The 15,218-nt window shown below is 47.4% G+C and overlaps 1 protein-coding gene across 1 annotated transcript in view; it reads left to right on the top strand.

Moving 5' to 3' along the window:
* The window catches only part of FAM174C (family with sequence similarity 174 member C), a 45,888-nt gene that overhangs the window by 9,923 nt on the left and 20,747 nt on the right, over window positions 1-15,218 (top strand). Inside the window, exons 2-4 of the mRNA XM_075337913.1 lie at window positions 62-110; window positions 7,595-7,848; window position 9,698. Coding sequence (XP_075194028.1) covers window positions 62-110; window positions 7,595-7,848; window position 9,698 — 304 coding nt within the window. The remainder of the gene's footprint in view (window positions 1-61; window positions 111-7,594; window positions 7,849-9,697; window positions 9,699-15,218) is intronic.

Genomic DNA, 15,218 nt, shown 5'->3' with positions numbered 1-15,218 from the left:
GTGTTTTGTATTATATAATGTTAGCACATTTTTTTAATTTGCACATTTTGTTTTCTGACAGTAAGGAGTACCTCGGAGCCACCCTAGGACAAAGTGTCAGAACTATGGAGGTCAGTACATTAAACTTTTGCATGTTTTTTTTCAATATTTCTAATTGCAGACTACAGCTGCCACTCTTCATTCTCGGAATATTAGCTCAATAAACTGCCATATTTATTCTGTTGTCTCAGTCCGGTTAGGCAGCTGTTTGGAATATGGTTTCCTGTGCATAACCCCCATTAGTAAAGGAAGTGGTGAGGATGATAGAGTAACTTGATTGACCTAAATATATAGTGAAGAAACATACAGCAGAGCCTTCATGGAAGACTCCATCAGATTTACAGAAGAAAAATGCATTTTTTTCCATCAGTGACTGACGCCTTGTTGGAGCCAGGCAGACCTAATTATGTCGATGGGGTTCATCATGTAATAAAACGTGTAGAAAAACCTCACATTCAAATACAATACATTGAGCTACTGCGGCTAATAACAATTTGCATGATGCTTCTGGCAGGAGTGTGTGTTTTTTCTCTGCGGGCACCTTTCACAATGAACTGGACTTCAACAATGCTCCAAAAACCGCTACCAAAAAGGTATAGCTTCAATATCTGTAATAATTTCTCATTGAAATAATAGTATAGTTGTGAATACAAAACACAAACCGATATCCAAAGTATAAATAATCTTACCGTAGCACAACAGTAGGGATTTAACCGTGGTTTATATGCTTGGTCTTCACAATTCACTTAGGCTATGTGCGCACTAGGCGTTTTTTTCACGCTGCGTTTTTATGTGCGTTTTTGTCTAAAAAACGCACCCGCGGCTAAAAAAACGCGGCAAAACGCATGCGTTTTTGCCGCGATTTGGTGCGTTTTTTGCTGCGTTTTTGCTCACTGCGTTTTTAATCAGTGCACAATGCCATTAAAGATTGTTGATGAAAAAAAAAAAAAAAAAAGGTCTGATGTCATTTCCTTCTTCAAAATGTTCATTGTATGCAGGAGAGCAGACAGCTGCAGAACTAGTGTATGCAGGAGAGCAGACAGCAGCTGCAGAACTACAAGTCTCAGCATCCTCCATTCACTAGTGTATGCAGGAGAGCAGACAGCAGCTGCAGAACTACAAGTCTCAGCATCCTCCATTCACTAGTGTATGCAGGAGAGCAGACAGCAGCTGCAGAACTACAAGTCTCAGCATCCTCCATTCACTAGTGTATGCAGGAGAGCAGACAGCAGCTGCAGAACTACAAGTCTCAGCATCCTCCATTCACTAGTGTATGCAGGAGAGCAGACAGCAGCTGCAGAACTACAAGTCTCAGCATCCTCCATTCACTAGTGTATGGAGGAGAGCAGACAGCAGCTGCAGAACTACAAGTCTCAGCATCCTCCATTCACTAGTGTATGCAGGAGAGCAGACAGCAGCTGCAGAACTACAAGTCTCAGCATCCTCCATTCACTAGTGTATGCAGGAGAGCAGACAGCAGCTGCAGAACTACAAGTCTCAGCATCCTCCATTCACTAGTGTATGCAGGAGAGCAGACAGCTGCAGAACTAGTGTATGCAGGAGAGCAGACAGCAGCTGCAGAACTACAAGTCTCAGCATCCTCCATTCACTAGTGTATGCAGGAGAGCAGACAGCAGCTGCAGAACTACAAGTCTCAGCATCCTCCATTCACTAGTGTATGGAGGAGAGCAGACAGCAGCTGCAGAACTACAAGTCTCAGCATCCTCCATTCACTAGTGTAAGCAGGAGAGCAGACAGCAGCTGCAGAACTACAAGTCTCAGCATCCTCCATTCACTAGTGTATGCAGGAGAGCAGACAGCAGCTGCAGAACTACAAGTCTCAGCATCCTCCATTCACTAGTGTATGCAGGAGAGCAGACAGCAGCTGCAGAACTACAAGTCTCAGCATCCTCCATTCACTAGTGTATGCAGGAGAGCAGACAGCAGCTGCAGAACTACAAGTCTCAGCATCCTCCATTCACTAGTGTATGGAGGAGAGCAGACAGCAGCTGCAGAACTACAAGTCTCAGCATCCTCCATTCACTAGTGTATGCAGGAGAGCAGACAGCAGCTGCAGAACTACAAGTCTCAGCATCCTCCATTCACTAGTGTATGCAGGAGAGCAGACAGCAGCTGCAGAACTACAAGTCTCAGTATCCTCCATTCACTAGTGTATGCAGGAGAGCAGACAGCAGCTGCAGAACTACAAGTCTCAGCATCCTCCATTCACTAGTGTATGCAGGAGAGCAGACAGCAGCTGCAGAACTACAAGTCTCAGCATCCTCCATTCACTAGTGTATGCAGGAGAGCAGACAGCAGCTGCAGAACTACAAGTCTCAGTATCCTCCATTCACTAGTGTATGCAGGAGAGCAGACAGCAGCTGCAGAACTACAAGTCTCAGCATCCTCCATTCACTAGTGTATGCAGGAGAGCAGGCAGCAGCTGCAGAACTACAAGTCTCAGCATCCTCCATTCACTAGTGAATGCAGGAGAGCAGGCAGCAGCTGCAGAACTACAAGTCTCAGCATCCTCCATTCACTAGTGTATGCAGGAGAGCAGACAGCAGCTGCAGAACTACAAGTCTCAGCATCCTCCATTCACTAGTGTATGCAGGAGAGCAGACAGCAGCTGCAGAACTACAAGTCTCAGCATCCTCCATTCACTAGTGTATGCAGGAGAGCAGACAGCAGCTGCAGAACTACAAGTCTCAGCATCCTCCATCCAGGACTGTATGCAGTTTTTTGCCCAAAAAGAAAAAAAAAATGACGTGGGCTTCGCCATATTTTTGTATGCTAGCCGGGTACAGCAGGCAGGTACGGGCTGCCCCCAACCCCCAGCTGCCTATTTGTACCCGGCTGGGAACCAAAAATATAGAGAAGCCCTTTTTTTTAATTATTTCATGAAATAATTAAAAAAAAAAAATGACGTGGGCTTCGCCTAATTTTTGAGTCCAGCCGGGTACAACTAGGCAGCTGGGGATTGGAATCCACAGTGCAGGGTACCCATGCTTTCTGGGCACCCCCACTGTGAATTGCAGTCCCGCAGCCACCCCAGAAAATGGCGCTTTCATAGAAGCGCCATCTTCTGGCGCTGTATCCAACTCTTCCAGCTGCCCTGAAGCCGGGTGGCTAGCCGGGTAATAATGGAGTTAGGACTAGCTGTATATTATCAGCTAGCCCTAAGCCCGAAATTCATGGTGTCACGCCAATATTAGACATGGCCACCATGAATTTCTAGTAATGATAAAAAAAAAACACAACACACAGAAAAATATTTTTATTAGAAATAAAACACAACACAATTAGTGACTCCATCTTTATTGAAATAAACCCCCCTCCGCAGTAATCCTGGGTCAGGGTCCCGCGCCGTCCAATCAGGATCCAATATCATCTGATCGGTTTGCTGGAAGGCAAAGCGATCAGATGATGTGTCAGAATCAAGTGCCTGAATCCCATCACACATCAGCTGATTGTATAAAAGCCGATTATACAATCAGCTGATGCATCAGTAGAAAAAAAAAAAAAAATAATACTCACTTATGTGCTGTGCTGATTACCGGCAGCTCCTGGAGCGATCGATTGGACAGGAGTCTGATCCTATACGATCGCTGCCGGAGCTGCCGGTAATCAGCTGATGAAGTCCCCTGACGGCAGGATCAGCTGATAGCCGGCCGGGCGCCCGCGTCACCGCGATCAGCTGATGCGTCAGGTGACTGCATCAGGTGATCAGCGCCAGGTCCTGCAAGCAAGGTCCTGCCCCGGGGAGACTGCACACAGCCAGAGCGGCGGGACCGGGAGGAGATGGGAGCGGGCATGGCACCGGGACCCTGCGGACAGGTGAGTATATGACATTTTTTTTTTTTTCTACTGTTCACTTTGGTTTTCGCCGCTGCCTCCACCTCCCGCCCGGACATGGCGCCGCACGGATCTGACATGCACAGGACGGGAGGTGGAGGCAGCGGTGACGGTACCGGGAGGATTCATGCTTCTGTGTTTACCAACAGAAGGAATCCTCTTCCTGTACACGTCACTGTAGTGCCCACCCCTTGCGTTTATAGCTGCGTTTTTAGTCATAGAAACGCGGCTATATGCGTTATTCATTGCGTTTTTAACATCTCATTGAATTCAATGAGTGAAAAACGCAGTGGAAAACGCAGAAATAATTGACATGCTGCGTTTTTGTGGTCACCACAAAAACGCAGCTAAAAAAAAAACGCTGTGTGAGGACAGCACTTCTGAAAACCCATAGACATTGCTGGGGAAGCAATGTCACTGCGTTTTCAGCACAAAAACGCGGTAAAAAACGCCGCTAAAAACGCGGCAAAAACGCCTAGTGCGCACATAGCCTTATTTGTCTTTGAAGTGGGTCCTGATGTAGCCCTTTACACAAAGGAGTCGAGGACACACTTAGCACCCTGACGAGTGCAGGCATGAAAACATGCTTTATCCTTGTGTTGGCTTCATGTCATTGTTGGACCTAAATCATTCCTTTTCAGTTTTGTTCTCAACCCTGTCCTGACATTTTATTACATCATTTGTCCTTTTCCCGTACTTGTTGCAGGCTCAGTAACTGAGTCTGCGTTATTCCTGGAAGATGATTGCTGTGTTACACAGCCAGCATCTCTTGGCATTGAGCAGGACTAAACTTGGCTCGGTGATTTTAATTTTTTATTGCTACAGGCAGCATTAAAAGGCAGCATTTTTTCTCTCCATATTTTGATATGTATTAAAAAAACAAAAACAAAAAATTTTCACACTGGCCATTTGGGCTTTTTTCTTTTACTTGCATCCTTTCAGGTGGCGTTTTCAGAAAGGCTCACTATCATCAGAGGGAGGAGGGCAATGACAGATAACAGATCAACCAATCACCAGTGATGTCACAGCTGACCCTGTTCCCTCTTCCTTCACAATCACCTTTGGACATCCTCATTACAATACAAAAGATAGGGTCCTCGTTAGCCTACAGTGCTGGCCAAAAGTATTGGCACCCCTGCAATTCTATCAGATAATACTCAGTTTCTTCTTAAAAATGATTGCAATCACAAATTCTTTGGTATTATCTTCATTTATTTTACTTGCAATGAAAATACACAAAAGAGAATGAAACAAAAATCAAATCATTGATCATTTCACACAAGACTCCAAAAATGGGCCAGACAAAAGTATTGGCACCCTTAGCTTAATACTTGGTTGCACAACCTTTAGCCAAAATAACTGGGAACAACCGCTTCCGGTAACCATCAGTGAGTTTCTTACAATGCTCTGCTGGAATTTTAGACCATTCTTCTTTGGCAAACTACTCCAGGTCCCTGAGATTTGAAGGGTGCCTTCTCCAAACTGCCATTTTGAGATCTCTCCACAGGTGTTCTATGGGATTCAGGTCTGGACTCATTGCTGGCCACTTTAGTAGTCTCCTGTGCTTTCTCTCAAACCATTTTCTAGTGCTGTTTGAAGTGTGTTTTGGGTCATTGTCCTGCTGGAAGACCCATGACCTCTGAGGAAGACCCAGCTTTCTCACACTGGGCCCTGCATTATGCTGCAAAATTTGTTGGTAGTCTTCAGACTTCATAATGCCATGCACACGGTCAAGCAGTCCAGGGCCAGAGGCAGCAAAGCAACCCCAAAACATCAGGGAACCTCCGCCATGTTTGACTGTAGGGACCATGTTCTTTTTTTTTTTTGAATGCCTCTTTTTTTTTTTTTCCTGTAAACTCTATGTTGATGGCTTTTCCCAAAAAGCTTTACTTTCGTCTGATCTGATCAGAGAATTCTTCCAAAACGTTTTAGGCTTTCTCAGGTAAGTTTTGGCAAACTTCAGCCTGGCTTTTTATGTCTCGGGGTAAGAAGTGGGATCTTCCTGGGTATCCTACCATACAGTCCCTTTTCATTCAGATGCCTACGGAGAGTATGGGTTGACACTGTTGTACCCTCGGACTGCAGGGCAGCTTGAACTTGTTTGGATGTTAGTCGAGGTTCTTTATCCACCATTCGCACAATTTTGCGTTGAAATCTCTCGTCAATTTTTCTTTTCCTTCCACATCTAGGGAGGTTAGCCACAGTGCCATGGGCTTTAAACTTCTTGATGACACTGCGCACCGTAGACACAGGAACTTTCAGGTCTTTGGAGATGGACTTGTAGCCTTGAGATAGCTCATGCTTCCTCACAATTTGGATTCTCAAGTCCTCAGACAGTTCTTTGGTCTTCTTTCTTTTCTCCATGTTCAATGTGGTACACACAAGGACACAGGACAGAGGTTGAGTCAACTTTAATCCATGTCAACTGGCTGCAAGTGTGATTTAGTTATTGCCAACACCTGTTAGGTGCCACAGGTAAGTTACAGGTGCTGTTAATTACACAAATTAGAGAAGCATCACAGGATTTTTCAAACAGTGCCAATACTTTTGTCCACCCTTTTTTTTATGTTTGGTGTGGAATTGGAATTATATCCAATTTGGCTTTGACAATTTTTTTTCATTGAAGACAAATTAAATGAAGATAAAAATACCAAAGAATTTGTAATTGCAATCATTTTCAAGAAGAAACTGAGTATTATCTGACAGAATTGCAGGGGTGCCAATACTTTTGGCCAGCACTGTATGTGCGCACGCTGCGTTTTTTTGACGCTGTGTTTTTGGCTGCTAAAGCATAAAAACGCACCCGCAGCAAAAATGTGCAAAAAAACACATCGGTAAAAACGCATGTGTTTTTACCGCGTTTTGGGCTGCGTTTTTGATCTCTGTGTTTTTCCAATGCATTGCATGGGGGGAAAATGCAGAAAAACGCAGGAAAGAATTGACATGTCCATTTTTTTTTAAGCTCAAAAATGCAGCTTAAAAAAAAAAGTTGTGTGCGGACAGCAAAAATGAAAACTCATAGACTTTGCTGGAGAAGCAAAGTCATGCAGTTTTGAGCCTAAAAACGCACCCGAAAAACATGCAAAAACGCACTGTGCGCACATAGCCTTAGTGTCTTCTTGCTCCCACCATATTAGAATGCCTCGTATCAGCCTATATTGCTGAGATAGGCACTATACTTAGGTTATAAAGGTTTCCTTTGGGAATAGGCAATTATTTGGTGATTATTTTTATTTTTTTTTTTTGAGAATTTATTAAAAATTCTAATTTAACATGCTCTTTCAGATGTAGATGCTATTGGTTCCAGGAAATTGACTTGGACCATGCCAATATTTGTTCTTGTGTACATGTGTGGAGAACAGTTTTGTGGCAGCTTATTCCCCTCTTCCATTAAATGTGTGTGTGGTAGAAGAAATAGCTGTTGGCAAGACCTAGTCTCCCAGGTTCTTGAGTGTGTGGCCTTTTAATGTGCTGACAGTAGATGGATGACGCTGGTTTCATAGACTGGTTGCCTGTGAGGCGGAGTTTGGGTCAGGAAACCGGTGCCGGTCCATATTTGGACTGCGAGACAAGCATTTGTGAACCGGCATCATGTTTATAGGCAGCGTTCTAGCATGACGAGATTACACAGCTAGTCTGATATAGAGGGCTAGATAGCATTTTTCTTCTATTTTTAATTGCTCTGTGTTTATTTTTGCAGGTGTGGTGCTTTTCATGTTTACTGATATTTATGGTGCCAGTAGTTTCGGGTGTTGAAGGAAATAGTAATGCTACACTCACCACAGTCCCTAGTTCAACAGTTGTCACAAATTCTTCAATCTCAAAACCTACCCAAGTCACAAAACCTACCCAGCTGTCCTTCTGGGGAAACTTTGAAATGATGCAGCGAGCCTTCTATGTGCTAATTGGAATTAGTGTGCTGGCCGTACTCTACTTTGTCATCCGTACTTGTAGGTAAGAAATGTTTGCTGCTCATTCACTATATGTCAATTTTTACTTCTCTATGTGAGAAAAGATCCATGAAGGGGTTGTCCTGGCTGAACTGAAAAGTTGAACTGTGACCACAGCACGTTGTCACAATTTTCCTGTATTACCTTGCTGCTGAGCGGCCATGTGACTGCGCGTATGAGGCGTGTGTTCACGCCACCTAGAGGCTCACGAGAGAGTTGCGATCAGTACTGCACATGGCCGCCCACCCGCTGCTCGATAAATACAGTACACAGCGATACATACACTACCATTCAGCACTTTCCAGACACACACAGTGACTGCACACCTCGTTTGAGATTGAATGACCCCTTTATATCATCTAGTATATTCTGAAAACAACTCCAGATGTCCCCTATTGTTGCATATGTCACTCTATAGTTTCCTAATAAAAACATTATATTACTGTACCTTAGTAAGCATACAACACAGCATCTTTGGGGCATTTATTATTTGTCATGTATTTGGGGTTAAAAATAATTTTTGTGTTTGAATAATTTTGAACAGGTTGGTTTACTCAGCCGATATAACACTCCTCTGTGGTCATAAAGCCACACATAGGATAACTGGCATCAAAACAAGCTGACTGATGGATTCACACAGGCTATCTGCAGTGAAACCACGAGGATGGGAAGTACCGTATTTTTCGGACCATAAGACGCACTTTTTTTCCCCCAAATGTTGGGGGAAAGTTGGGGGTGCGTCTTATGGTCTGACTATAGGGCTGCGGCTGGGAATGAGGGTGCTGCGGTGGAGCGGGTCATCGGGGGCACGAGCAGGCTGTAGCAGCCTGCTGTGACCACGTGGGCCCGTTCATTACATATACACGCCCATCCTCCCGCCCATTTCTCAGCGCAGAAGCCGGCGCTGACAGGTGGGCGGGAGGACGAGCAGGGATGCGCGCATAGTAAAGAGCCGGTCCGCATGATCACCCCTGGCAATTACAGCCTGGAGTGATCATGTGCGGATGTATTCACTGCTCCCCGCGTGTCATCATCAGTGCAGGGTGCAGTGAATCAGTACACTCACCCGTCCCCGTGTGTGGAGCCGTCCCCCTGCAGCACGCGATGTCTTCCTGTCTGTGCCGGTCAGCTGATCTGTGCTGGTCAGCTGATCGGCACAGACAGGAAGACATCGCGTGCTGCAGGGGAACGGCTCCACACACACAGGTCAGCGGCGCAGAGATGAAGATGATCGGTGCTGCAGGGAGTGAGGAACAGGTGAGTATAAACTTTTTTTTTTTCTCTGTGCTATAGGATACAGGCCATATACCAGGATGGTATATGAGCACAATGGGGGCATATAGCAGGATGGGAGTATATGAGCAGGATGGATGGGGGGGTATATGAACAGGATGGGGGTATATGAACAGGATGGGGGTATATGAACAGGATGGGGGTATATGAGCAGGATGGGGGTATATGAGCAGGATGGGGGTATATGAGCAGGATGCTGGTATATGAGCAGGATATGGGTATATGAGCAGGATGGATGGGGGGGTATATGAACAGGATGGGGGTATATGAACAGGATGGGGGTATATGAGCAGGATGGATGGGGGGGTATATGAGCAGGATGGATGGGGGGGTATATGAGCAGGATGGATGGGGGGTATATGAACAGGATGGGGGTATATGAACTGGATGGGGGGTATATGAGCAGGATGGATGGGGGGTATATGAACAGGATGGGGGTATATGAACAGGATGGGGGTATATGAACAGGATGGATGGGGGAATATGAGCAGGATGGATGGAGGGTATATCAATAGGATGGGGGTATATGAACAGGGTGGGGTATATGAACAGGATGGGAGTGTATGAGCAGGATGGGGGAATATCAGCAGGATGCTGGTATATGAGCAGGATAGGGGTATATGAGCAGGATAGGGGTATATGAGCAGGATAGGGGTATATGAGCAGGATAGGGGTATATGAGCAGGATGGGTGTATATGAGAAGGATGGGGGTTTATAGCAGGATCATATACAAGGCAGGAGGATCATTACCAGGATGGGGTACCTTAGTAGAGAATTTGGGGACATTACCCCCATAACAGTGTCAGTAGCAGATCCTCGCCCCATAACAGTGTGTCATGACCACATTTTTTTGCTTAAAGTTTTATTTTCCTATTTTCCTCCTCTAAAACCAGGATGCGTCTTATGGTCAGGTGCGTCTTATAGTCCGAAAAATACGGTATAATGCCAGTAATGTTTAGCCCCAGCTGCATACAAGGGCATCTCAATAAATTAGAATATCATCAAAAAGTGAATTTATTTCAGTAATACAATACAAAAGGGAAACTCGTATATATTATATATAGCCATTACACACAGAAGGATCGATTTCAAGTGTTTTATTTCTGTTAATGTTGATGTATTTAAGTAAAAAATGTGTATCTTTCAAAGAACAGTTGTACAGCACCAATATCACTTGTGTGTGACAAAGGTATTGCTATAGAGTAAGTGCCCATGTAATTTCACCAATCACCGTCACTAAGGGGTACTTCTCACATAGCGAGATCGCTGCTGAGTCACGGTTTTTGTGACGCAGCAGTGACCTCATTAGTGATCTCGCTGTGTGTGACACTGAGCAGCGATCTGGCCCCTGCTGTGAGATCGCTGCTCGTTACACACAGCTCTGGTTCATTTTTTTGACGTTGCTGTCCCGCTGTGAAGCACACATCGCTGTGTTTGACAGCGAGAGAGCAACGATCTGCATGTGCAGGGAGCAGGGAGACTGATTCTGGCAGCCTGCGGTAAGCTGTAACTAAGGTAAATATCGGTTAACCAAGCGAAGGGCTTCTCTTGGTTACCCGATATTTACCTTGGTTACTAGCGTCCGTCGCTCTCACGCTGCCAGTGCCGGCTCCCTGCACACGTAGCCGGATTACACATTGGGTAAATAAGCAAAGCGGTTTGCTTATTAACCTGATGTGTACTCTGGCTACGAGGGTAGGGAGCCAGCGCTAAGCGGTGTGCGCTGGTAACAAAGGTAAATATCGGGTAACCAAGCGCTTTTTTACCCGTTATTTACCTTAGTTACCAAGCGCAGCATTGCTTCCATGCGTCGCTGGGGGCTGGTCACTAGTCGCTGGTGAGATCTGCCTGATTGTCGCTGGTGAGCTGTCAATGTAGCGACGCACCAGCCATCCTGACCAGGTCAGATCACTGGTGGGATCACTGGAGCGTCGCTAAAGTGTGACGGTTCTCTAACAGTGTACATGGGTGCCCTGACTGTCTTCGAAGTGCAGTTGGCAGAAAAACTGAGACTTGGATATTTTGATTCCAACATACACAGTCCTAGTTTGTTTTTTTTTTGTTTTTTTTTTTTTACAGAAGATAAACTGTTACTAGAGTGGTCTGGCAGTGGTTTATTCCCCTCCCCTGTAAAGCTGGTGTCACACATAACGATGACGACAACGACGTCGCTGCTACGTCACCATTTTCTGTGACGTTGCAGCGACGTCCCGTCGCTGTCGCTGTGTGTGACATCCAGCAACGACCTGGCCCCTGCTGTGAGGTCGCCGGTCGTTGCTGAATGTCCAGCTTCATTTTTTGGTCGTCACTCTCCCGCTGTGACACACACATCGCTGTGTGTGACAGCGAGAGAGCGACGAAATGAAGCGATCAGGAGCCGGCACTGGCAGCTGCGGTAAGCTGTAACCAGCGTAAACATCGGGTAACCAAGGGAAGACCTTTCCCTGGTTACCCGATGTTTACGCTGGTTACCAGCCTCCGCTCTTGCTGCCAGTGCCGGCTCCTGCACTGTGACATGTGGCTGCAGTACGCATCGGGTAATTAACCCGATGTATACTGTAGCAAGGAGAGCAAGGAGCCAGCGCTAAGCAGTGCGCGCGGCTCCCTGCTCTCTGCACTGTGACATGTAGCTGCAGCACACATCGGGTTAATTAACCCGATGTGTGCTGCAGGAGAGCAAGGAGCCAGCGCTAAGCGCGGCTCCCTGCTCTCTGAACATGTAGCACAGCGACCTTATGATCGCTGCTTCTGCTGTGTTTGACAGCTAAGCAGCGATCATAACAGCGACTTACAAGGTCGCTGTTACGTCACCGAAAATGGTGACGTAACAGCGACGTCGTTGTCGCTGTCGTTTAGTGTGACACCAGCTTTAGAGACAAACTAGCCTATGCCTTTGTCTAGGGTATTTGAGAAGAATTAGCTGTTATCTAAAACAAGCAATCAGATGAATTCTATTGAAGGTGTTTGTCCATCATTAAACTAAAGCTGGTGTCACACACAGCGACAACAACAACGACGTCGCTGCTACGTCACCATTTTCTGTGACGTTGCAGCGACGTCCCGTCGCTGTCGCTGTGTGTGACATCCAGCAACGACCTGGCCCCTGCTGTGAGGTCGCCGGTCGTTGCTGAATGTCCAGCTTCATTTTTTTGTCGTCATTCTTCCGCTGTGACACACACATCGCTGTGTGTGACAGCGAGAGAGCGACGAAATGAAGCGAGCTCGAGCCGGCACTGGCAGCTGCGGTAAGCTGTAACCAGCGTAAACATCGGGTAACCAAGGGAAGACCTTTCCCTGGTTACCCGATGTTTACGCTGGTTACCAGCCTCCGCTCTTGCTGCTAGTGCCGGCTCCTGCACTGTGACATGTGGCTGCAGTACACATCAGGTAATTAACCCAATGTATACTGTAGCAAGGAGAGCAAGGAGCCAGCGCTAAGCAGTGCGCGCGGCTCCCTGCTCTCTGCACTGTGACATGTAGCTGCAGCACACATCGGGTTAATTAACCCGATGTGTACTGTAGGAGAGCAAGGAGCCAGCACTAAGCGCGGCTCCCTGCTCTCTGAACATGTAGCAAAGCGACGTTATGATCGCTGCTTCTGCTGTGTTTGACAGCTAAGCAGCGATCATAACAGCGACTTACAAGGTCGCTGTTACGTCACCGAAAATGGTGACGTAACAGCGACGTCGTTGTCGCTGTCGTTTAGTGTGAACCCAGCTTAACCTCATAACGACGGCCGTACGACTTAAAGCGGCGGCAAAACAGGGTACTTATTCTGTTCCGCCGCTTTAAAGCGGCGGCCCGAAAAAACCCTGTAGCGCCCCCCAGCGACCGAAAATCTCGGGGGTTTCAGCTACCGGGGGTAGCTGAGACCCCCCCAGATTATGAATCGGGGTGTTTTTTTTGGACCCCGATCATGTGATCGGCGGTATACACTGTATACCGACGAACACATGAAAAAAAAAGAAATGGCCGGTAAAACTGATTTCTTTTTCATCTGACATGATCAAACATGTCAGATGAGAAAGAAATCTAACCCCCTAGTGCCCCCAAAGCCCCCGGTACCGGAGAGTCCCCCCACCCCCACCCCTACCCCCACCGGACATCCAAAATGGCGCCGAAGTGCACAGAAAACTGCCGCCGGCGCCGGCTCTGCAGTCATTTCCCTCCGATCTGAAATGATCAAACATTTCAGATCGGAGGGAAATGTCCTCCCCCTGACCCCTCCTCCGGTCCACTGGAGCCCTCTGGTCACTGGAGCCCCCTCCGGTTCTCCAGAGCCACCACCCCCCCTCCCCCCTCCGGAAGATGGCGGCGCACAGCGCGCGGCCGCATTCATTCTGCTCTTTCTGCCGCATGTGACACGTCACATGCGGCAGAAAGGTGTCCCCAGGTCCCACTAGGTCACCCCCCGTCACCCCCCCCCCCCCCCAAGCCCCCGGTTATACGTTACCGGTCTGCCGCTCCGTCCCGCGATCACGCCGCCTCCTTCTTCAATGCTGGCGGCGCATGCGCAGACAGCGGCTGTCAGCTGGATCCCTGCAAGCAGGGATCCTGCTGACGTCGCAACTGCACAGGCTACTCCACTGTGGACCGGGGGAGGGTGAGTGCGGTAATCTGCAGTCACACTCCTCACATGGAGAGACTGCTGTTCCAGAAAATGGGGGGTACGTTCTGTGAGCGCGCCCCTCATATTCTGGAATGAGGTTACTGCAGGTCACTCTGCCCTAGGTTGGACCGGGGCAGTGTGAGTGCAGTATTCTCAGATTACTGCACCCACACTGCTCATGGAGAGCTTGCTCTTCCAGAAAATGGGGGATACGTTCCCTGAACGTGCCCCCCATATTCTAGAAGATCCAGAGCCGGCGTGGGACCTCCAAAATGGATTACAGCGACCGGAATTTCTTTATTTTCAATAAATTGGTAAAAGAGGAATGTTTCGGGGAGTGTTTTTTCAAATAAATTTTTTTTTTGTCTTTTTTTTTTCTATTACTGACTGGGTTAGTGATGTCGGGTATCTGTTCAGATGCCGTGACATCACTAACCCCAGGGCTTGATGCCAGGTGACATTACAGCTGGTATCAACCCCATATATTACCCCGTCTGCCACCGCACCAGGGCGCGGGATGAGCTGGGGCGAAGCGCCAGGATTGGCGCATCTAATGGATGCGCCACTTCTGGGGCGGCTGCGGCCTGCTATTTTTAGGCTGGGAAGAGTCCATAACCATGGCTCTTCCCACCCTGAGAATACCAGACCCAGCTGTCCGCTTCACCTTGGCTGGTGATCTAATTTGGGGGGGACCCCAGGTTTTTTTTTTTTTTTTAAAAAAACGCCTGGGGAGCCCTCCAAATTGATCACCAGACAAGGTGAAGCTGTCAGCTGTGGTTTGCAGGCTACAGCTGTCTGCTTTACCCTAGCTGGCTATCAAAAATAGGGGGGACCCCACGTCGTTTATTTTAATTATTAATTTTTTGGGGGGCTAAATACAAGGCTAGGCACCCTTTAGTGCCACATGAAAGGCACTAAAGGGCGCCAGCTTAGAATATGCAGGGGGTGGGACATTATATTGGTTTGACATCTATCCATTCATCCATTGTAGCATTTTAGGCTGTGCGCCCACAATCGGGATTTGCAGCGTTTTGGGCGCAGAGTGTTTTCCCTGCGTCCATAGCGCTGCGTTGTGCAGTAGAAGCACAGTGGAAGGATTTTTAGAAATCCCATGCCCACTGTGCTTCTCTTCTCCGCAGCATAAACCGACCTGTGGCGCAGCTTCCCGAGCCTCAGCATGTCAATTTATGCTGTGGAGATGAGTGTTCTCTGCAGGTAGAATAGAGCTCCACAGCAGCCTGAACCCAAATCGTGGGCATGGGCAGCTGCGTTCTCCCGTGGACAACACTCACATCTCTGCAGGAGGCTGACACTGTGTACTAGACGCCGTGTCGCTGGATCATGGCCACATAGCCTAAAAGTGAGACATTTGTTGCTACAGCAACATTTTTGTGAAGTACCTGTGGATTCAAAATGCTTACTATACTCCTGAATAAAATCCAGTTTCCAAAATGGAGTCACTTGTGGGGGG

The sequence above is a fragment of the Anomaloglossus baeobatrachus genome, chromosome 1, assembly GCF_048569485.1.
Source record: "Anomaloglossus baeobatrachus isolate aAnoBae1 chromosome 1, aAnoBae1.hap1, whole genome shotgun sequence".
Classification (NCBI taxonomy): Eukaryota; Metazoa; Chordata; class Amphibia; order Anura; family Aromobatidae; genus Anomaloglossus; species Anomaloglossus baeobatrachus.
The sequence above is the reverse complement of the archived record's forward strand: the minus strand, read 5'-3'. Positions and strand labels throughout refer to the sequence as shown.